The sequence below is a fragment of the Anas acuta genome, chromosome 2 (assembly GCF_963932015.1).
Source record: "Anas acuta chromosome 2, bAnaAcu1.1, whole genome shotgun sequence".
NCBI classification, from domain to species: Eukaryota; Metazoa; Chordata; class Aves; order Anseriformes; family Anatidae; genus Anas; species Anas acuta.
In genome coordinates, this window is record NC_088980.1 from 72,414,520 (window position 1) to 72,434,379 (window position 19,860).

The 19,860-nt window shown below is 40.2% G+C and overlaps 1 protein-coding gene across 8 annotated transcripts in view; it reads right to left on the reverse strand.

Moving 5' to 3' along the window:
- Positions 1 to 19,860, reverse strand: part of CDH18 (cadherin 18) — a 434,225-nt gene that overhangs the window by 26,205 nt on the left and 388,160 nt on the right. For all 8 annotated transcript variants that reach the window (XM_068670852.1, XM_068670851.1, XM_068670845.1 and 5 more), the window contains 2 exons: positions 17,010 to 17,146; positions 453 to 574 (listed from right to left, as the gene is read on the reverse strand). In XM_068670852.1, the coding sequence (XP_068526953.1) occupies positions 453 to 574; positions 17,010 to 17,146 (259 nt within the window). The remainder of the gene's footprint in view (positions 1 to 452; positions 575 to 17,009; positions 17,147 to 19,860) is intronic.

A 19,860-nucleotide genomic window follows, 5' to 3' on the forward strand; every position in this document is an offset into this window, starting at 1 on the left:
GGTTCATCCTTACTGTGACTTTCCATCTTAACTCTTATGAGCAATCAGCATGCAAAGAGAGAGGATAGCAGCTACATTAATCAGCCATTTCATTGAATTACATTTGAAACCTTGCTCCCACGTGGCACTTCAAGATGTTAAATTTGCTTCATCCATTTTGTACAGGATAGTGGCTTATCAAATTCTGTCAGTTATTTGCCATGATTAAGGTTTTGCCTGTCTTTACTGAAGATAGTTGTATTTTTTTTCAGCTACAAGAAAAATACCTTGAATAAATTTCCAACCTTTTCCCTTCCATCTACTACATACAAAAAGTTGAGTCAAATGTGAGTTATGAAAATAAAAACAGAAAGAATTAGATCGTGTTCCTAATTTAAACTTCTAACATGTGACATTAAACAAATAAAGTAATTCTTCTTTCTCACTGGGAGAAAGAAAACTGCCAGAGTTACCTGACCAGGCTTTGCATTCTCACAGACAACTATGTCATACTCTCTGGCGAGCTCTGGAGGGTTGTCATTGACATCCAGGATTCTAACACCAACAGGAACATGGCTCACTAGCCCAGGATTGTCTGCAAAATACATAAAGGGGTATTAAGCTTTCTGAAATATTCAATATTCAGTGACATCCTCAATTTAAACATGATTTCTTAACACAATAACCAGATGAGAACTAAATACAGCTGAAGTAAGATAATAAAAGATGCTTTTTGCTGAGCTTCATTAACTGTTTTGAAAAATAATAAAACAATGAGTGGAAATAGCAGTATCAGTTACTGTTACGTAAAAATTTACTTTATATCATAATGTCACTGTTATGTCATATCAGTGAAAATTCAAGCAACTCTGAAATTGAAGTGGGAGAAAGCTGTTTGTGTTATTGCACACTGTCACACTCTATGCGATGAGATGATAAATTTGTTTATAATTAACATTAAAATGTCATTACAGTATTGAGCAAAATCTAACCTTTTTATTTTTCTGTCAGTGAGGTTAAGAAATAAAATACCAAAATATTATGGAAATATAAATGCACTGGTATATATAAAACTTTCCCAAGCTTATTTTAAGCTTTCTTATAAATTATAATGCTGTTACTCAACATAGTCAATGAGTCTTGCATTATCTGTGAAATCCAGGGTCAGCGACACACTAATTAGAAAATAATGTTTAAATAATGGTGTTAAATAGTATATGATCTGAACTTGTATTAGAGCTCACCTTCAAAAAGAGCCCACACTCTGAAAGCGTAATACAGACATACTTACTGAAAAATATACTATGTTAAAACAGAAAATATAATTTCTATGTTAAAATGGGGAAAAATACAAGTCTTCTTAATCCATCATTTGCTTGTTCTTACTACTAGTGAAGTAGTACCAAGACATTTGCATTTATTTAAAAGAATTATATATGAGAACATTTTACAATTAGCTAAAATATATATTCCAAAGTCTGTGTAAGGAAGGATCAGTCTTTTAGATAATAAATTTAATTCTACTTTCACCAATTAAATTAAACTATCACTGTAAGACAGCAAAGTCAATCTTTCACATACAACAAGATAGAAGAAGAGGGTCGTATGGATTGACATTTTAAAACTGCTTGTCCCTGTGTAATGGTCTAAACTCCATCCACCATGGTTATTTCTATCTGCATTAATCCACAGTGCGTTTCTGTCAAAAAAGGATCATTTGCAAAATGCCTTAGATTTGTCATGCCTTTGAGGGCTTCTGTTGAGAATTCTGAAAAACATTCATTAGTTTAGACATATTTGGATTCAAAGCCACCACTAATGTAGCCTCCCACTGAAAAATAGTTGAGAACACTGAAGTTTATTTTGACAAAATGAGGAATTTATTCTTCTCTGTTTTCACCTGGGATACTAGTCAAAAATATTGGGGTTTATAGGCCCTTTTTATATTTTTTTATATTCTCTTTTTGATTAATATGTCTCTGTTCATCTGATGATTTTCATTTACTTTTGGAAATTATGCACTTAGAAAATGGGAATAGAGGTGAGGTCAAAATAGTAAACAGAAAAGGAAGACTTAGCTTAGATAATATAGGAATGTCCCTGTAACTCCCAATTAACATTAGCATTAGAACTTATAGGAATATATTCAGAAGACAGTTATGGATTTGCAAATTCCACTTTCTTGCTGTGAATGTTAATTTTTCCTTGAATGTTGGTATTTTCATTTTTACATGAAAACTATGAATATCTTTATAACATAATACTAAAGTAGATTATCTCCATCGTGTTCATGCAAGACTGTGGTCTTTGATCTCTATTGAGAAAATGCTTCTAGTGGAAATCTTTGAGGAATGTTAAAATTTTGTGAATATAAGAAGTGACAGTATGGAATAATCATATTTGGCTGTTCACTAAACAGTTGGTTGAAAGGAACCATCCATCTACCTTTACTCATACTACTGAAGGAAGAACAGCAACCTTCTCTCAAGCAGACTTTGCACTGTGAGTATTAAGAGAAAAATGTTTGGTCCTTCTCTTAAGGTAGGTCATAAGATTGTGCAGAACAGCACAAAGCAATAAAGATTGAAGAGTTTTTATTGTTGACTCAAATATAGCTTACAATATCATTTAGATAGCTTGCTCCATCAATACTATCAGATAATCCAATTACAAAGACCCTCTAATTACAATTATAGGACATGATATCTTGCAATAGATGATCTAGAGGTAATCTATAACTCAAAGGAGTCTTGTTCTTGAGACTGGGAGGCTGTAGCACATAGTCTGGTCAGTGTGTGAACTAGAAAGTATGGGAAAGACACAAAGAAAAGGACAGCACACAGAAACAGAGTAAGGAGAGAAAAGGCAGAGATCATAGTAAAGGATTAAGGAATAAACCCATTTGGGAGTGGCTTCATAAACTCCAGTGAAGGCAACACAGATTTTCACACCAGAAAAAGCCAGAAGAAGCTTTTGCCCGACGGCAAAATAATTTGTGACTACTAGGTATTCATAGCATCACTGAAAAATCTTAGTTGAAATGGACCTCTGGAGGTCACTGGTCCAGACTCCCCACTCAAAGCAGTAATTGGGCATAATAATAGGAGGAACAGGGCAAGAAAGCAGGAAGAGCACAGGGCAAAAGGTACCAGAGACAGTGAACTTTCTGTTGTTCTGGAATGTTTGGAACTGAAGGAAGGTCAAATGTTTTATTACACTATGTGGTAAAAGACAGACAATTTCCTTTTAGTACAGTATGTCACACCCCTTTCCCCATCCTGAACAGAACCCTCTTGTATGCTTGTCACTGCTACACAGTGCAGTCTTAATCCAGTCTGTTAAATTTGCATTATTTTCCCAGAGACTTCATGGAGATTCAGAGAGTTTACCTGTATTTTTTCTGCAGCTGTTTTGCAGTACAAGGAATTCATATTTATCTTACCAATTCAAAAGAATGCAGGGAATTATTAGTATATTTCTGGAAGCAGTTACCTTATGGGATCTTTGACTTTTACAGGCAAACTTCCATACAGACTGCCCACTCATTGTAAAATGCTAATAAGGGAAGTATTAATGTTGCTTACCAAAACTGTCCTGAGGTTTGTCAGATTATGCATACTACATCAATGTCTATGCAAGATGATAGCACAGTTTATAAAGGGAGAAGAGAATGAGAGTGAATTAAGAGGGACCTTACAAGTATATTTTTTCAGGTTGTGTTTTGTTTTGTTTTATTGTAAAATAAATACAAACACCAGTCTATTGTAGGTGTGCAACTTACCTGCATGCCCCAAAATACTCTGATAACCGGTCCTTTCAGTAGTGCTTTTTTGTTAATTAGAAACATTTAATTAGAAACATGTATTTCAATAGTTTGGCAGATTTCCAGTTTTGAGATAATCAGTGCTGACATGTATTTCAGACCTGTGCATTACAAATCAGCCAGATCCATTCTGTATCCTATTATCATTATGCCTCAAGAGTAGATTTTTTGAAGTGAATGCTCACTGTTTTAAGAAGTAAATGAAGCAGAAACATTGTTCTTGCTGTCTTACACTTGAGATTTTTCCCAGAATAAGTATTTCTTTTGCCAGAATACTAAATCTCGTGTACGCTTCGTTGGGTTGGAAACTGGCTAGGTAGCCGGGCCCAAAGAGTCATGGTGAATGGAGTTAAATCCAGTTGGAGGCTGGTCACTAGTGGAGTTCCCCAGGGCTCAGCACCAGGGCCCGTTCTCTTTAACATCTTTATCAATGATCTGGATGAGAGGATTGGGTGTACCCTCAGTAAGTTTGCAGACGACACCAAGTTAGGGATGTGTGTCGATCTGCTCGAGGATAGGAAGGCTCTGCAGGAGGATCTGAATAGGCTGCACCGATGGGCTGAGGCCAACTGTATGAGGTTCAACAAGGCCAAGTGCTGGGTCTTGCACATGGGGCACAACAACCCCAAGCAGAGCTACAGGCTGGGAGATGGGTGGTTAGAAAGCTGCCTGGCAGAGAAGGACTTGGGAGTATTGGTTGATAGTTGGCTGTATATGAGCCAACAGTGTGCTCAGGTGGCCAAGAAGACCAACAGCATCACAAGCAGGTCTAGGGAAGTGATTGTCCCCCTGTACTCAGCTCTAGTGAGGCCACACCTCGAGTACTATGTTCAGTATTGGGCCCCTCGCTACAAGAAGGACATCGAAGAGCTTGAGTGAGTCTAGAGAATGGCAGCAAAGCTGGTGAGAGGTCTGGAGAATAAGTCTTACGAGGAGTGGCTGAGGGAGTTGGGGTTGTTCAGCCTGGAGAAGAGGAGGCTCAGGGGCGACCTTATTGCACCCTTATAGGTACCTTGAAGGAGGCTGTAGTGAAGTGGGGGTTGGTCTATTCTCCCACATGCCTGGTGACAGGATGAGGGGGAATGGGCTAAAGTTGTGCCCAGGGGAGCTTTAGGTTGGATATTAGGAAGAACTTCTTTACTGAAAGGGTTGTTTAGGCATTGGAATAGGCTGCCCAGGGAAGTGGTTGAGTCACCATCCCTGGAGGTGTTTAAAAGACGTTTAGATGTAGAACTTAGTGATATGGTTTAGTGGAGGATTTGTTAGTGTTAGGCCAGAGGTTGGACTAGATGATCTTGGAGTTCTCTTCCAACCTAGATGATTCTGTGAAACATCTGTAAATCAAATCAGTTTTATTGAGTATCAGCCCCTCAACCAGCAGGTTGTCTCTGAACTTGCAGAAGCCCTTAGCAGCAGCCAGTCTGGAAGCCTGATGCATCTCCTCAATTAATTTATGTAGGCAAACATTAAAACCTCTGTTTAAGAAGAAAGCTTCTTTTTAATACATCTTCTGCTGTTCCAGACTTCCATTTCATATTAACAAAATTTCCATGGTCTTTATGAAAACAAATTGAACCTGGGAGACATTCAGAATAACAGTCCTGATGTCAACAATCTGCTATATTTTGTGTGTGTGTTTTAGTTGTTACATTGCTACAGTGTAACACTTGCTATAAAAGCTGAGTGAATAATATAACCCAGAGTAAACCTGAACTATTTTAACAGGATGAAGGATTGAAAATTAATAATTTTACAAATTTCATGATCTAGCACAAAAATATTCACCTAGTTTAGGGTCATAATAAATGGCTATGCTTTGCCATCATTAATATTAAATATTGATCTTAATCACTGCAATATTTTTTTTCTCCTCTTTACAGCTTTTCAAGACCTTTTGAGGCAAATCAATATTTGGGAAGTTCAGCCATTCATCTCATCATTCGATCATTCAAATCAATTCAATATTTGGGAATCAATTCAATATTTGGGATGTTCAACCATCCATCTCATCATTCTCATCATTCGATCGGGAACCTCGCAGGGATCGGCTGCAGTGAGGGCTCCTGGCAGGGAGACAAACGAAGCCAACCCCAAACAGAGCAGCAGCCCCGCCCCCCCCCCCCCCCAACCCCCCGAGCAGGCAGGAGCTGTGCTTGTGCCACTGTGGGCGCTGACGAGCTGAGGCTGTAGCCAGGGGTGCAACAGCCCACCCACCCCTGGCGTTATAAAAGTAGTCCCTAGAGAGTGCCGCAACCCAGAAGCGCTGTAAACTGGACGTGCTAACAGGACTGGCTTGGCAGTTAGCACAGGCAGTTCAAGTGGGGCAGGGAGGAAAACCTAGACCTCACCATGGTGGGCACCCGTCGCAGCGGTCGGTCCAAGGTGGCAACCCAAACGGAGGAGATGCTGCCCCTCTGGGCTCACGTGTGCACAGAGGTGGATCCCCTGAGGGGGGGAGGTGGCAGTCCAGATAGATGACTGCAGGGAACTCCAGAATCTGGAGGCCCATCTGGGCCATGAGGGAGGAGAGCGCTGCCACAGGTGCAGGTGTGCCCTGCTTCAGGGACTCCTCGAGCAGGTGGCTGGGCTGCAGTGAGAAATCAGCAGCCTGAGGGAGTCTCTGAGGGTCGGAACAGAAAGAGACATCTGTCCCCAACACCCATGGTGCCACCTACCCCCACGCTGTCCCTGGGAAATAGATTTGAGGCTCTCAGGGAGGTTGTGGAAGAGGCTGAGGGTCTGGACAGTAGTCTGAACCCAGGAAGCAACCCTGAGAAGACTGGGGGAAGTGTAAAACATAAAGATCAGGGCCAGATGGAGCACCACATTGTAACCTGTGCCACAAAAAAAAAAGAGCAGAGAGTCCTGGTGACTGGAGACTCCTTGCTGAGGGGCACTGAGGCTCCTATCTGCCACCCAAATAACCTAGCCACAGAAGTGTGCCGTCTTCCTGGGGCACATGTCAGAGACATTAGGAAGGCTCTGCCATGACTCATTAAACCGGAGGACTACTATCCTCTCGTCATTCAGGTTGGATCCCGGGAAGCTGCTATTAGAAAAATGAAGAATATTAAAAAGGACTTTGCATCCCTGGGGAGGTTGTTGAGGGGATCGGGGGTGCAGGTAGTGTTCTCCTCTGTCCTCCCACTGGGTGACTGGGATGCAGATAAAAGGAGCAGAACAGGACAGGTAAATGACTGGCTGAGGGGGTGGTGTCTGGATCAGGGATTTGGGTATTTTGATCTTGGGCCGTCCTTTGAGAGGCCGGGTATGTGGGCTACAGACAGACACCAACTGAGCAAGTGGGGTGCAAGTGTGTTGGGGAGCAAGCTCTCTGGGCTGATTACCAGGGCTTTAAACTAGGTTTGATGTGGGAAGGGAGGGGAGCTAACAGTGACAGAGAAGGGCTGGGGGAAGCTGTCACTGCTGTAACTGTTGAAGATAGGGAAAAACATCTGAGCTCTCCCATAGGATTGTCTCAGGGCTCCTCAGAGAAGGTAGCATTCCCGAACCCCCAGCCAGTATCTTCTTCTTGCATCCCCCCAGGGGTTACTGCACCTGTTGCTTCCCTATTGTGCCTGTACACCAATGCACAGAGCATGGGAAATAAACAGCATGAGCTCGAGATCTGTATTCAGTCGCGGGGCCACGATCTCATTGCAATCTTTGAGACATGGTAGGACAGCTCACATGACTGCAACGCTGTCGCTGAGGGCTATGTCCTCTTTAGGAAAGACAGGCTGGGGAATTGAGGGGGTGGGGTTGCCCTTTATGTGAGGGAGCAGTTACAGTGTACCCAGCTTCAGCTGGGGGAGGCTGAAGGACAAGTAGAGAGCTTGTGGGTAAGAATTAAGGGGTGGGCTGGTATGGGAGACATGGTGGTGGGTGTCTACTATAGGTCTTCAGATCAGGAGGAGGAAGTCGATGAGGCCTTCTACAAGCAGCTGCTAGGAGCCTCACGATCACGAGCGCTGGTTCTCATGGGGGACTTCAATTTTCCAGACATGTGTTGGGTAAGCAACTGAGCCAGGCACGCACAGTCCAAACGGTTCCTAGAATGAGTTGAAGATAATTTTCTGACACAGGTGGTGGAGGAGCCAACGAGGTGGGGGGTGCTCCTGGACCTTGTTCTTACCAACAGGGATGGGCTTGTTAGGAATGTGAAGGTTGGGGGCAGCTTGGGATGCAGCGACCATGAGATGGTGGAGTTCCAGATGGAACTAGGCAAAGGAAGTAACGCTAAAAGCAGGATTGTAACCATGGACATTTGAAGAGCAAACTTCAACCTCTTCTGGGACCTGCTTGGGAGTATCTCATGGGATAAGTTGCTAGAAGGCAAGGGTGCTTGTGAGAGCTGGGCTACATTTAAGCAGCACTTCTTCCATACTCAGGATCTGTGCATCCTGAGGAATAGGAAATCAGGGAAGGGGGGCAGGAAAACTGCACGGATGAGCAAGGAGCTCATCGATAAGATCAAAAGGAAGAGGAAGGTCTATGAAATGTGGAAAAGGGCCTGTCCTCTTGGGAGGAATATAGATGTGTCGTCAGGGCCTGCAAGGATGCAACAAGGAAGGCTAAAGCTGACCTAGAGATGAGGCTTGCAAAAGAGATAAAGGATAATAAGAACGTTTTTTTCAAGTATGTAAACAGCAAGAGGAAGACTAGGCATTATGTGGGTCCCTTGCTGAACAAGGGGAGCGTCCTAGTAACAGGAGACGCCAAGAAGATGGAGATACTGAATGCTTTCTTTGCTTCAGTCTTTGCTTCAAGGACACTTCCCCGGGACTCCTCGCTCCTGGCAATAGGACAAAGGGTCTGGGAAATAGAGGGCTCCCCACTGGTGGACATGAGAGTGGTTTGGGAGCGTCTGAGTGGGCCCGATGGGATGCATCTGCATGTGGTAAGGGAGCTGGCAGATGCGATCGCCAAACCGCTCTCTATCATCTTTGAAAGGTCCTGGAGAACGGGTGAGGTGCCTGAAGATTGGAGGATAGCCAATGTCACTCCAGTCTTCAAGAAGGACAGGAAGGAGGATCCGGGAAACTGCAGGCCAGTCAGTCTCACCTCTGTCCCTGGAAAGGTATTGGAGTAGTTTGTTCTGGATGCCATCTCCAAGCAATTGGAAGAGAAGAATGTTATGAGGAGTAGTCAGCATGGATTCACCAAGGGGAAGTTGTGCTTGACCAACCTCGTTGCCTTCTCTGATGGCATCACCAGCTGGGTAGATGAGGGGAGAGCAGTGGATGTCATCTACCTGGACGGCAAGGTGGGTTGAGAGCTGGCTGACTGGCCGAGCTCAGAGGGTGGTGATCAGTGGAGCAGAGTCTGGCTGGAGGCCTGTGACTAGCGGTGTTCCCCAGGGGTTGGTGTTGGGTCCGGTCTTGTTCAACATCTTCATTGACGACCTTGATGAGGGAATCATGTCTGCTCTCAGCAAGTATGCCGATGACACAAAGCTGGGAGGAGTGGCTGACACGCCAGAAGGCTGTGCTGCCATTCAGCAAGACCTGGACCGGCTGGAGAGATAGGCAGGAAGAAAACAAATGAGGTTTAATAAGAGCAAGTGTAGAGTCCTGCACCTGGGAAGGAACAACCACATGTATCAGTATAGGCTGGGGGATGACCTGCTGGAGAGGAGCTCTGAGGAGAAGGACCTGGGGGTCCTGGTGGACGACAGGTTTACCATGAGCCAGCACTGTGCCCTTGTGGCCAAGAGGGCTAATGGGATCCTGGTGTGCATTAAAAGGAGTGTGGCCAGCAGGTCAAGGGAGGTGATCCTCCCCCTCTACTCTGCCCTTGTCAGGCCTCACCTGGAGTACTGCGTTCTCGGCTCCCCGGTACAAGAAAGACAGGGATCTCCTGGAAAGAGTCCAGTGGAGGGCCACAAAGATGATATGGGGCCTGGAGCATCTTCCCTATGAGGAAAGGCTGAGACACCTGGGTCTGCTCAGCCTGGAGAAAAGAAGACTGAGAGGGGATCTCCTCAATGTATATAAATATCTGAGGGATGTGGGACAGAAGGATGTAGCCAACCTCTTTTCAGTGGTTTGTGGGGATAGGACAAGGGGCAATGGCTGCAAGTTAGAGCACAGGAAGTTGAGCACTGACATACAAAAGAACTTCTACATGGTGAGGGTGACGGAGCATTGGAACAGGCTGCCCAGGGAGGTTGTGGAGTCTCCTTCTATGGAGATATTTAAGGCCTGTCTGGATGCCTACCTGGGAAGCCTGCTCTGAGAAACCTGCTTTGTCAGGAGGGTTGGACCCGATGATCTTTCGAGGTCCCTTCCAAGCCCTACAGTTCTGTGATTCTGTGATCTTTTCTGGTGCTTTTTCAAGAGAAGTAGAAGGTATACATCTTAATTATCTTTTACAGATTAGTTTTGACATATTAGAATACAGACATAGGAAGGATAAAATATACTAGAGAAATGGAAGTGAAATGATAAAAGAATGCTTTGTATGTAAGTGAGAGTAATATTCAGAAAATATTGGGTTTAGTTTAGGGTATACCTTACAATAACGTACATTTTCTGGTAATGAGAAAATTATTCAGAACCTAGTCATAAGAGTAACATTCTATTCTGCTCTTTTAAGGTCATGGGTACTTTTAAATACTGTTAACTGAAATTATATAGGCAATATTTTATTTGTTGTTGACTTTTCATTGATGAACACAAACCTAAAGGCACTCATCACTTGGATTATCATAGTAGTGATAGCAGTAGAAGCAGCAACAAGAAGAGGATTATTAGTAGTTATAGCTCTGCATCAGACAAAACATTTAGCACTCTCAAGTTGGTGTCTCCCTCATCCTTAATGCAAGCAAAATTCTGCAGCTCACAGACAATACTGGTGCTCACCTCCTGAGTAGATCAGGGCACCACAAACTGCATTGGCTCTGTGAAAGGATCCATTTGGAAATTCTGGTACTGATTCACAAAGCCTGAAGGGGAAAAAGTCATGTAATCCCAAAGATGGCCTCTTCTTTGGGGACCCATCCTGATAGCTACCATCATCATTGCAAGTATCAGAGCCGAAGGGAGAGGGTGAATAAACTTTGTTAAATGTAGACTCAACTGGAACACCAAGGGAGTTCAGGAAGAGCCATACCCTATGAAACTATACTTACAGACGAAAACATAAGAATATCCTCATGATACCTTTCACCAAAGAAACAGAGAAGAAAATTTGTCATGCCTTGAAGGCAATGACTAAACTGAGATAAACAGGGAAGTAAGCACAGAACTAGAAGCATCACTTCTTGATCAGGATGGAGAACTAGCTGCCTTTAGACAACTGTTTTTATAAGGAGTTTTGTGTTGGTTTTACTTATTGTGTAGGAATGCCATAGGAGATTTTGCTACAAATGAAATTATTATGATTTCATGGTCCATTAGTAGGCTACTTATCAAGGCTGGAAATAAACTGCATCATTGGAAGTGCGGATAGGGTACCAATATTGTGTTTAGATCTTGCCATTAAAAAGATAATAGCTATCCTATTTGTCACTACTCCGTGAAAAAAGTAGTCGTAGAACAAAGACTTTGCCTTTTAAAAAAACAACTTCAATTTTAAAAGTAGGAAATACTTTTGTGGCAGACTCTGTTTCTTGGAAAACATAAAGTAATTCTTATCAGTACCAAAGCTCTTTCTGTAACTGAGCTAGGAGGCTGAATGCAAGTGAAGTAAAAAAATGAAGAATGAGCGTGATTTTTTTTTTTCTTGAGGTGGGAGAGAAGGGTGGTGGCCTTAATGGAACACTATAATGTCTGCTTTTGTAATGTATCTATATCTAAATCAGAAATGTATCAAAACAATACATAAGACAAAATTTTTCTCTGCTGATGTCAAATCAATTAAGTTATTTTCATTATTTATGTGTACTCTGTTGCGTCAAAATAAATAAATAAATTAGTTTTGAAGAAAAAAATTACAGACTAGAAATCACTCTAAAAAATTCTGTTTTCAGCGTAAGGAAAAATTCACTTCAACGAAACACTAAGACACAAAGCCAGCAACAAACTCACTAGCATTAAATCATCCTGCTGTCCACCATATACAGAGGGTTTAGGAGATTACCACACTCTAACAGCACTTTGTTACTATATTACCTTCTGTTAGAACTTGAAAAGGGTTCAATTTATTTTTAATTCCTTTTTTTTTTTTGGACACAAAGTACTAAAGAGAGTCTTGATTATGGGGAAAAGTTTGAAGTGAGAAAATAAAATGTCATCAGTTCTTGCCCTTTTCTAATTCTTTCAATGATATATGCTAGGAAGATATTACTGCATATTTCCTTCAGGCAATGCATATGTTGTTTTCATGTATTTCAAAACAGAAAAAAATTGAATTGTGTGTTTTTGGATTTTGATTTTGCTTCTCATAAAATCTTGTTCACTTCTTGTAAAATAAATCAGTGTACCTTTAAATAGCATTAACAGGTTTATTCTGCTTATTTTACACCTTGATTCCATCTTCAGTTCTCATTCTCCATATGACTGTCTTACATAGTGTTATCAGTAACACAAATTTTAATATCCTAACAAAAATTGAGAAACCTCTTTTTTTGCTGTAGTGTACCATTAAACATCAAAAAAGGACTGCCAAACTCTTTGCTTATCTTGGTGTTCACTGATGGCAATATGAGGTGAAAATGTCTCTCTGCACCTGAAGAAAATACCTAACTGCACCTCAGTCTAATAACCCATTTATTTTATGCAATTATAGCACTTTCAATATTCATTCAAGTTTTCATTTTTTAATATGTTTCTGCTACAAATTATTTCTCCCTGTGCTTCCTGTTTTCCTCTATATAACCTTTCTAGGTTACTGTTTCTGTTTCTACCAAAACTGAGGAAAACAAAACAAACAAATAAAACAAACAAACAAAAAAATGGTTTATATTAAAATTAGAACTGACTTTAATCTTTTTATCATAATTCTTGCAAGGTACTGTTGAAAACTCTTATTCTTGTAAGCTGTCCTGCTTTTTCACATATTTCAGTTCTGAACAGGGTTTACAGATCCTCTTTGAAAATATTTCTGAATATTATTTCTTTATGTAGATTTTCTAATACCTGTATTTTTCTGGGATCCTTTCAATAACAAATAACAGGGCATAGCATGTTTTGCCATTGAGATATTGCTACAATTCAACACTTCGGTATCTTTTTTTTCTAAAGCTAGTATAAGGAATGTGCATAGAGAAGCAAATATGAAAGACATATAAACAGTATGACCGATACTCGTGTCTTTTAATGATTTCATGCCCTTTCACTGGACTTGATCCAGCTACTCCACTTCTCTTTTGTACAGCTGAGCCCAGACCTGGACCTAGCACTCCAGATTTGGTCTTAACAGTGCTGTGTAGAGGGAAGGATCACCTCCCTTGACTTGCCAGCTCTTCCTCATGCACTGTAGGATGTTGTTGGATGACTCAAGAGCACACTGCTGACTTATGTTCAAGTTGTTGTCCACCAGGACCCCCATGTCCTTGTCTGAAAAGCTGCTACCCAGCCAGTTAGCTGTCCACTGGTGCATAGGGTTACTCTTCTCCAGGTTCTGGACTCCTTTTATTGAACTTTTATAAAGTTCCAGTTCACTCATTTCTCTAGTCTGTTGAGATCTTTCTGGAGGGAAGCACAACCCTACGGAGTATCAGCCATTACCCCAGTTTTGTGTCATTTATACACTTGCTGAGAGTCCACTCTGTCCCATAAACTAGGTCATTAATGAAGAGATTAAACAGTACTGCATCCAGTATTGGCTCCTGATCAGTACCCTTTGTGCCTGCCATTTCAGACAGTTTTCAATCCACCTCACTGTTCATTTATCTATCCCATAATTCAATGCCTTTTTCTTATGTGAGCTTCTCAAAGTCTTCCTCAAATTTTAGTAGAGGCATTACTTGTGAATCTCACTTAATAACTTGTTGCTCATTTTACATATAATATAATTACAAAGACTTCTAATTGATGGATTGCACATCGTTCCTCAAAATATCTCATCCTTGCTCCGTGTTTTCTTATTTCCATTACTCTTGGCAAAGAGTTGATCAAAAGCCTTTAACAGAGCCCAGTAAATCATATCCCCTCCCTTTTTCAAAAACTGCTTTATAAACTCTTTCAGAGAATTCTAACAAGCTAATGAAATGTGAATAATTCTAAGTGAAACTGTATTTTTAAATCCTATTACCAACAACTTTCAATCCTTCCCCAAACCCCAAACAGTCTGTAGTTCCTTCAATATAAAACATAGTATTATTTTAATATCTTTCTTATTCCCTAATGCCACAAGGAGTTTTCAGGAAGTGCTAGTACTGAAACAATCAAAGGAACAGCTTCAATGGCATGCTCTGGACAGCAAAATCCTACTGCTTCCATTCACTATATGCTGCTGTTGAAGAACAGTGCATGTCAAAGAGAAAAAGGATTGTCCCATTCTCCCAGCAGTGAACACTGCTGTGCTTTGGGCCCTGTCTATGCAAACAGAAAAATCACTGATCGTTACGTCAACATTATTTCCACAGAGGAAAGTGGTACAGCTTCCACTGATTTCACAGGGGACATTCGATCAATGCTGAGTGTATATGACACACTGAAACTAATTGTGAAAGTAAACTTTTTAGGAAGGGTTCAGAAACAATATGGGTGAAACATGTAGATATCATAAATGTGAATCTAGAAATATGATGTTGCTTCTAAGTTTCCTTTGTATAAAAGAAGCAGGATAAGTAGAAGTATGATCAGTAGAAACAGAATTCTGTCACTAATGTGTGGTGCTAAGTAAAGAGGAAAACACTTCAAGAAACTAATTATAAAAGAATCACAGAATCATCTAGGTTGGAGGAGACCTCCAAGATCATCTAGTCCAACTTCTGACCCAACACTAACAAGTCCTCCAGTAAACCATATCGCTAAGCTCTACATCTAAGCGTCTTTTAAAGACCTCCAGGGATGGTGACTCAACCATTTCCCTGGACAACCTATTCCAATGCCTAACGATAACTTTATTTCCACAGAACACCTCTTATTTTTGAAACAGTACATTCTGGGCTTTGCAGATTCTGTGGTGTTCCTGGTTAAGCAAATCGTGTCAGAATCATGGAATGGCTTGGCTTGGAAGGGACCATAAAAATCACCCAGGATCAGGTTGCCCAGGGCCTTGTCCAGCCTAGTCTTGAATACCTCCAGGGATGGGGCATCCAAAACTCTGGGCAAAGCTACAAAAGCTTCAACACCAGGTGAATTTGAAGAATACCACTCTCACACCTAAAACACATTTTGGTCATAGTGCTCCACCTATTTTTCAGCTTCAGTCTTAGTTCTGCCATGCCTTGTGCATGGACTTGAAAACGAATGCCATAAAAGGCTGTAGCTATGCAATAGATAGTACTTAAGAGTTCTGGCCTTCATTCTGTATGCACAAAATGTAGATAAAATTATTGATTCTATAATGGATTTGGAAGACTATAGCAGTGTTATAAGTGTTATAATTTTCAATTTAGTATATGTAAGAAAATGGGCAAAGAAGTATACACAAAGAAAAGCTGTCTGCTTTTAGGCTGCTTGTCACCTGTCTGCTGTCTATCTCTTCCTCACTGTTCTCTCTTCCATTTTTCATAAATGAATTGTTATTCAAGTTGATGTCATATATTTACTTATCTTCCCAACCCCAACTGTAACAGTAACAAATGCAACACAGGGGAAAAAGCAAGACCTGTGTATTCGTGTAACAAGTAACACCTTGAATGGGGAATTCTAAGCAGTCTGCCTTAGGAAAAAAAAAAAAAAAGTATTTCATCCTCATTATTCATACAATTTTCTTTTAGATATAAATATAACCTTTCTCAGCACGGTATGTGAACTACCAATCACTTGACTATATGAAATAACTAATGCAGAAAGCTACATTTCAGTTTAATGCTATTAATTTCTGCAAAATAATCATACTTGGATGTTTTCCAAAAAAGCCTAGTGACTATGCCTGGTTTTAGTATGTCCCAATGTGGCTTTTAAATCTTAATTAAAACTACCACTTATTATGCACCTGCTTATGATTAGGCCTAAATTATATTTAATTTCATGCTGCACTGAAATAACAGATATACAAACACACTGTCAAGCACACTGAGGTGCAGTGGTTACCTTTTGCAAAGGGCTAACCATAAAACTCTAGATTTTACTATTTACTATAGAAATTTACTTATTTCAAAATGTAAACTCAGTTGCAACAGCAAGTGCAATAATCAAAAACAATTTGTTGTCCTTATAAAATACGTACATGCTATTAATCCTGTAGTATGTGCTAGCAATGTAAAGGCAAAATAGATTATGTTTTAACCTGGAAATGAAACAGATGAAAGCAAAGGGATCTCACTTATGTCACTGGCACTTGTTATAAGTAAAACCTGTGAAGTGTCATCTGACAATGCTGGAATAAATAAAATAAAATAAAATAAAATAAAATAAAATAAAATAAAATAAAATAAAATAAAATAAAATAAAATAAAATAAAATAAAATAAAATAAAAGTTACAAGTTTTGATCAAAATCACTTTCCACTGAATGACGGCATCACTAAGAGTACTCAGCAAGACTGAATTTATTGATCCAACATGGGATTATTTTTTTTCCATTTAGTTAGTTGATTTTCTTTTTTTTTTTAACCTCTAAAACTTTGACTGTGTCAAAGTAAGGACTCTGTAATAAAAAAGTTACCAGAATAAAAATGTCTGTCTGGGACTACATAGACATTTTTTGACTGTTTAAGGGGTTGTCTGAGCAAATGGAAATTCATCAGACTTTGAGGCCTTTTGAATGCATAGGCAAGTATTTATTGTATCTTTACTTGAAAATTTGCGTAGTAAAAAGCCAGACATTCAACTTGTGAATCAGCAACTGCTAGACACCTAATCGATATAAATAAATTAATATTGGCATATTTACCAAAAATTAATCGTAGATAAGAAAGGATGAATTTCTCAAACAATACTATACAGTGTTGTCTTCTAGGATATATAACAGTATGATAAACAAATAGGACGAACAGTTCATTTTAGGCCACTGACTGCCTGGAACTGTTCCTGGGTAAAAAGGCATCCTTCTACCACATAAAGAAAAACATGATAAATTTACATAGGTGGAATCACATAGGCTTTTTTTTTTTTTTTTTTTTAATACCATGTACCACATACGTTCTTTACCTATCTCAGAAGCAGCCACTGTGATGTTGTACCAAGGTGTTTCCTCTCTGTCAAAGATCTTGGCAGTCTTAATGGTCCCAGTATTAGCATCAATGGTGAAATACCTATCTTCTTCTGTGTTATGATCAATGAAATATCTAAGAAGAAATAAAATAGTAAATACATACACATTGTAACAAGTATCATCCAAAGTCACTGAAAGCTGCATAAGAATCATAAAATCATAGAATATCCTGAGTTGGAAAGGACCCACAGTTCCAATTCCTACACACAGCACCACCCAAAAAAACAAATGCTATGTCTGAGAGCATTGCCCAAATGCTTCTTGAATTCCATCAGGCTTGGTGCCACAACCACTTCCCTGGGAAGCCTGGCCACCAACTAGGTGAAGAACCTTTCCCTAACACCCAGCCTGAACCTCCCCTGTGGCAGCTCCATGCCATTCGCTCAGGTCCTGTCACTATCCCCAGAGAGCAAAGCTCAGTGCCTGCCCCTCGTGAGGAGGCTACAGGATGCCATGAGGCCTCCCCTCAATCTGCTCTGTTCTGGGCTGAACAAACCAAGTGATCTCAGCCACCTCTCAGACATCTTCCCCTCTAGACCCTTCACCATCTTCTTATATTGTGGCACCCAGAACTGCACACAGTGCTTGAGGTGAGGCTGTACCAGAGCAGAGCAGAACAGGACAATCCCTTCCCTAGACCAGCTTGCATTGCTGTGCCTGATGCACCCTAGGACACGGGTTGCCCTTTTGGCTGCCAGGGCACTCTGTTGGCTCTCTTTCAACTTGTTGTCAACCAGAACCCACAGATCCCCTTCTTGTGGGGCTGCTCTCCAACCTCTCATCCCACAGTCTGTATGTATAGCCAGAATTGCCCCCTCCTGGGTGCAGAATCTGGTACTTGTTCTTGTTGAACTTCATGTGGCTGGTGATTGCCCATCCCTCCAGTTTGTCAAGATCTCTTTGCAAGGCTTCTCTGCCCTCAAGGGAGTCAACAGCTCCTCCTAATTTAGTATCATCTACAAACTTATTCAAAACACCTTGAAGTCCTACATCCAAGTCATTTTTGAAAACATCAAAGAGAACTGGCCCTAAAGTGGACACCTGGGGAACTCCATTAGTGATTGACCACCAGCCTGAAATATTACTTTTGATCTTGTAAAAATCACAGAAATTTTAGGGGGGAAAAAAAAAAAAAAAGGAAAAAATAAAAAATCTCTGTTATGGAGGCAACCAAAGTAATACTGCCTTTCATTTCTTTCATAATGTTATTCGATGTTTTGATACATAACAAGATTTCCACTTCAAGTCACAAAGATATAAACTGCTAACAGGTGATATTTTAGACAGCAGTACACATATCTGTCAAAAGTAAGATACTATACACATTTACTCTGACTAAAACACATAAAATGGAAAGGCAGAAAATAGACAAATATTATTGTTCTGCTTAAGCAGTGTGCTCAGTCCCAGTACCTGTTTTGAAGCATGTCTCTTTCACATGAAGTTGACGACATAATGACATAAGCCACTTTGAACATTCACATTACAGAGACTAGAAACAGAAACAGGTGATTCCCAAAGCTGCTGTTGTCATTAGCCTAGAAGCAGAACTAAGCAGCAACTTAACTCTCTTGGCTTCCGAGCACTTTGACAACACATTTTTTTCTCAAAGCCTGAATCATTTACAATAGCTTTTAACAAATGAATAAGTTACAGACTCCTATCAAACCTTCTCTACTAGCTCTAGGCTTGAGGAAAAAAATAAGGAAGAAGACAGAACTTTTTATATACCATAATAGTTTTTCTTGAAAATGTGCCAACCCTGCTTTCATTCTGTGAAGATTTTAATATATGGAAGCTATATAAAGGTGAAAATGATTTATTTGTCCCATCCAATTACACTTATTTCTATATCACCAATAGTGTAATTGTGAGCTAATAAATAGAGTGGTGTGCATAAAGGCTGACAAACTAAAAAAAATCAAAAATAAAAAAATAACAAAAATGACTTTCATTTTATTTCTCTCATAATGTACTTATTTAGACTATTTGTGGGAAAGAAAAACAAACAAGCAAGTAAACATTTAGTTGAACGATACAATAAAATAAGGTACGTCTTGTGTCAAGGAAATAAAGCACTAGAGGAGGCATCAATTTAAGTGAATCACCTTATCCATTCCAAGATCCATTCCAAGAATTGGACACTCAGTAGAAAAAACATCTAGGATATGATGACTTAGGTTAGATTTTCTTTACTAGAGAGAATGTGAACTCCTCTCTTTGAGCAGAAAGAAGTATTTTACATCTACCTTACAATATGCTAGTTTGGGTTGTGGCACTCAAGATTTTCTTTTCATGCTTCTTGTATTTTCAAGAATTAAAAAAATGTAGATCAAGTATTGGAAATAAGAGCAGTCAAAACCAGGCTAGAAAATCTTTCTTTCTTGCCTCTTTTGATCCTTCCTCTCAACATCCAGAAGAGTGAAACAGTTCCCATAATGACTGTGGGAGTGGTCTGAGGAATGACAGACCTTTATGTTCCTCTGGAACAAGAATTTAATTCACTGTCTCCTATCTGAGCTACCATCAGGAGCAATATGTTCTGACATTCAGAACGTTCAGATTCATTACCTACCAGTACCTGAGATTTCCTCATCCCAAAATACACCACAAGTGCTCAGTAATGACACTTTGGATGTGCAAGATGGCAGATGAATTTTTTAGAAAGATAAAAGACTCAAAATATCTCCATATTGAAAACAGACTGACACGATCTTGAATATTTAGGAGAAAGGGCAACCACTTTTAAGGAAGGGCATAGAGACATTTAAGTTGGGCTCCCAGTGA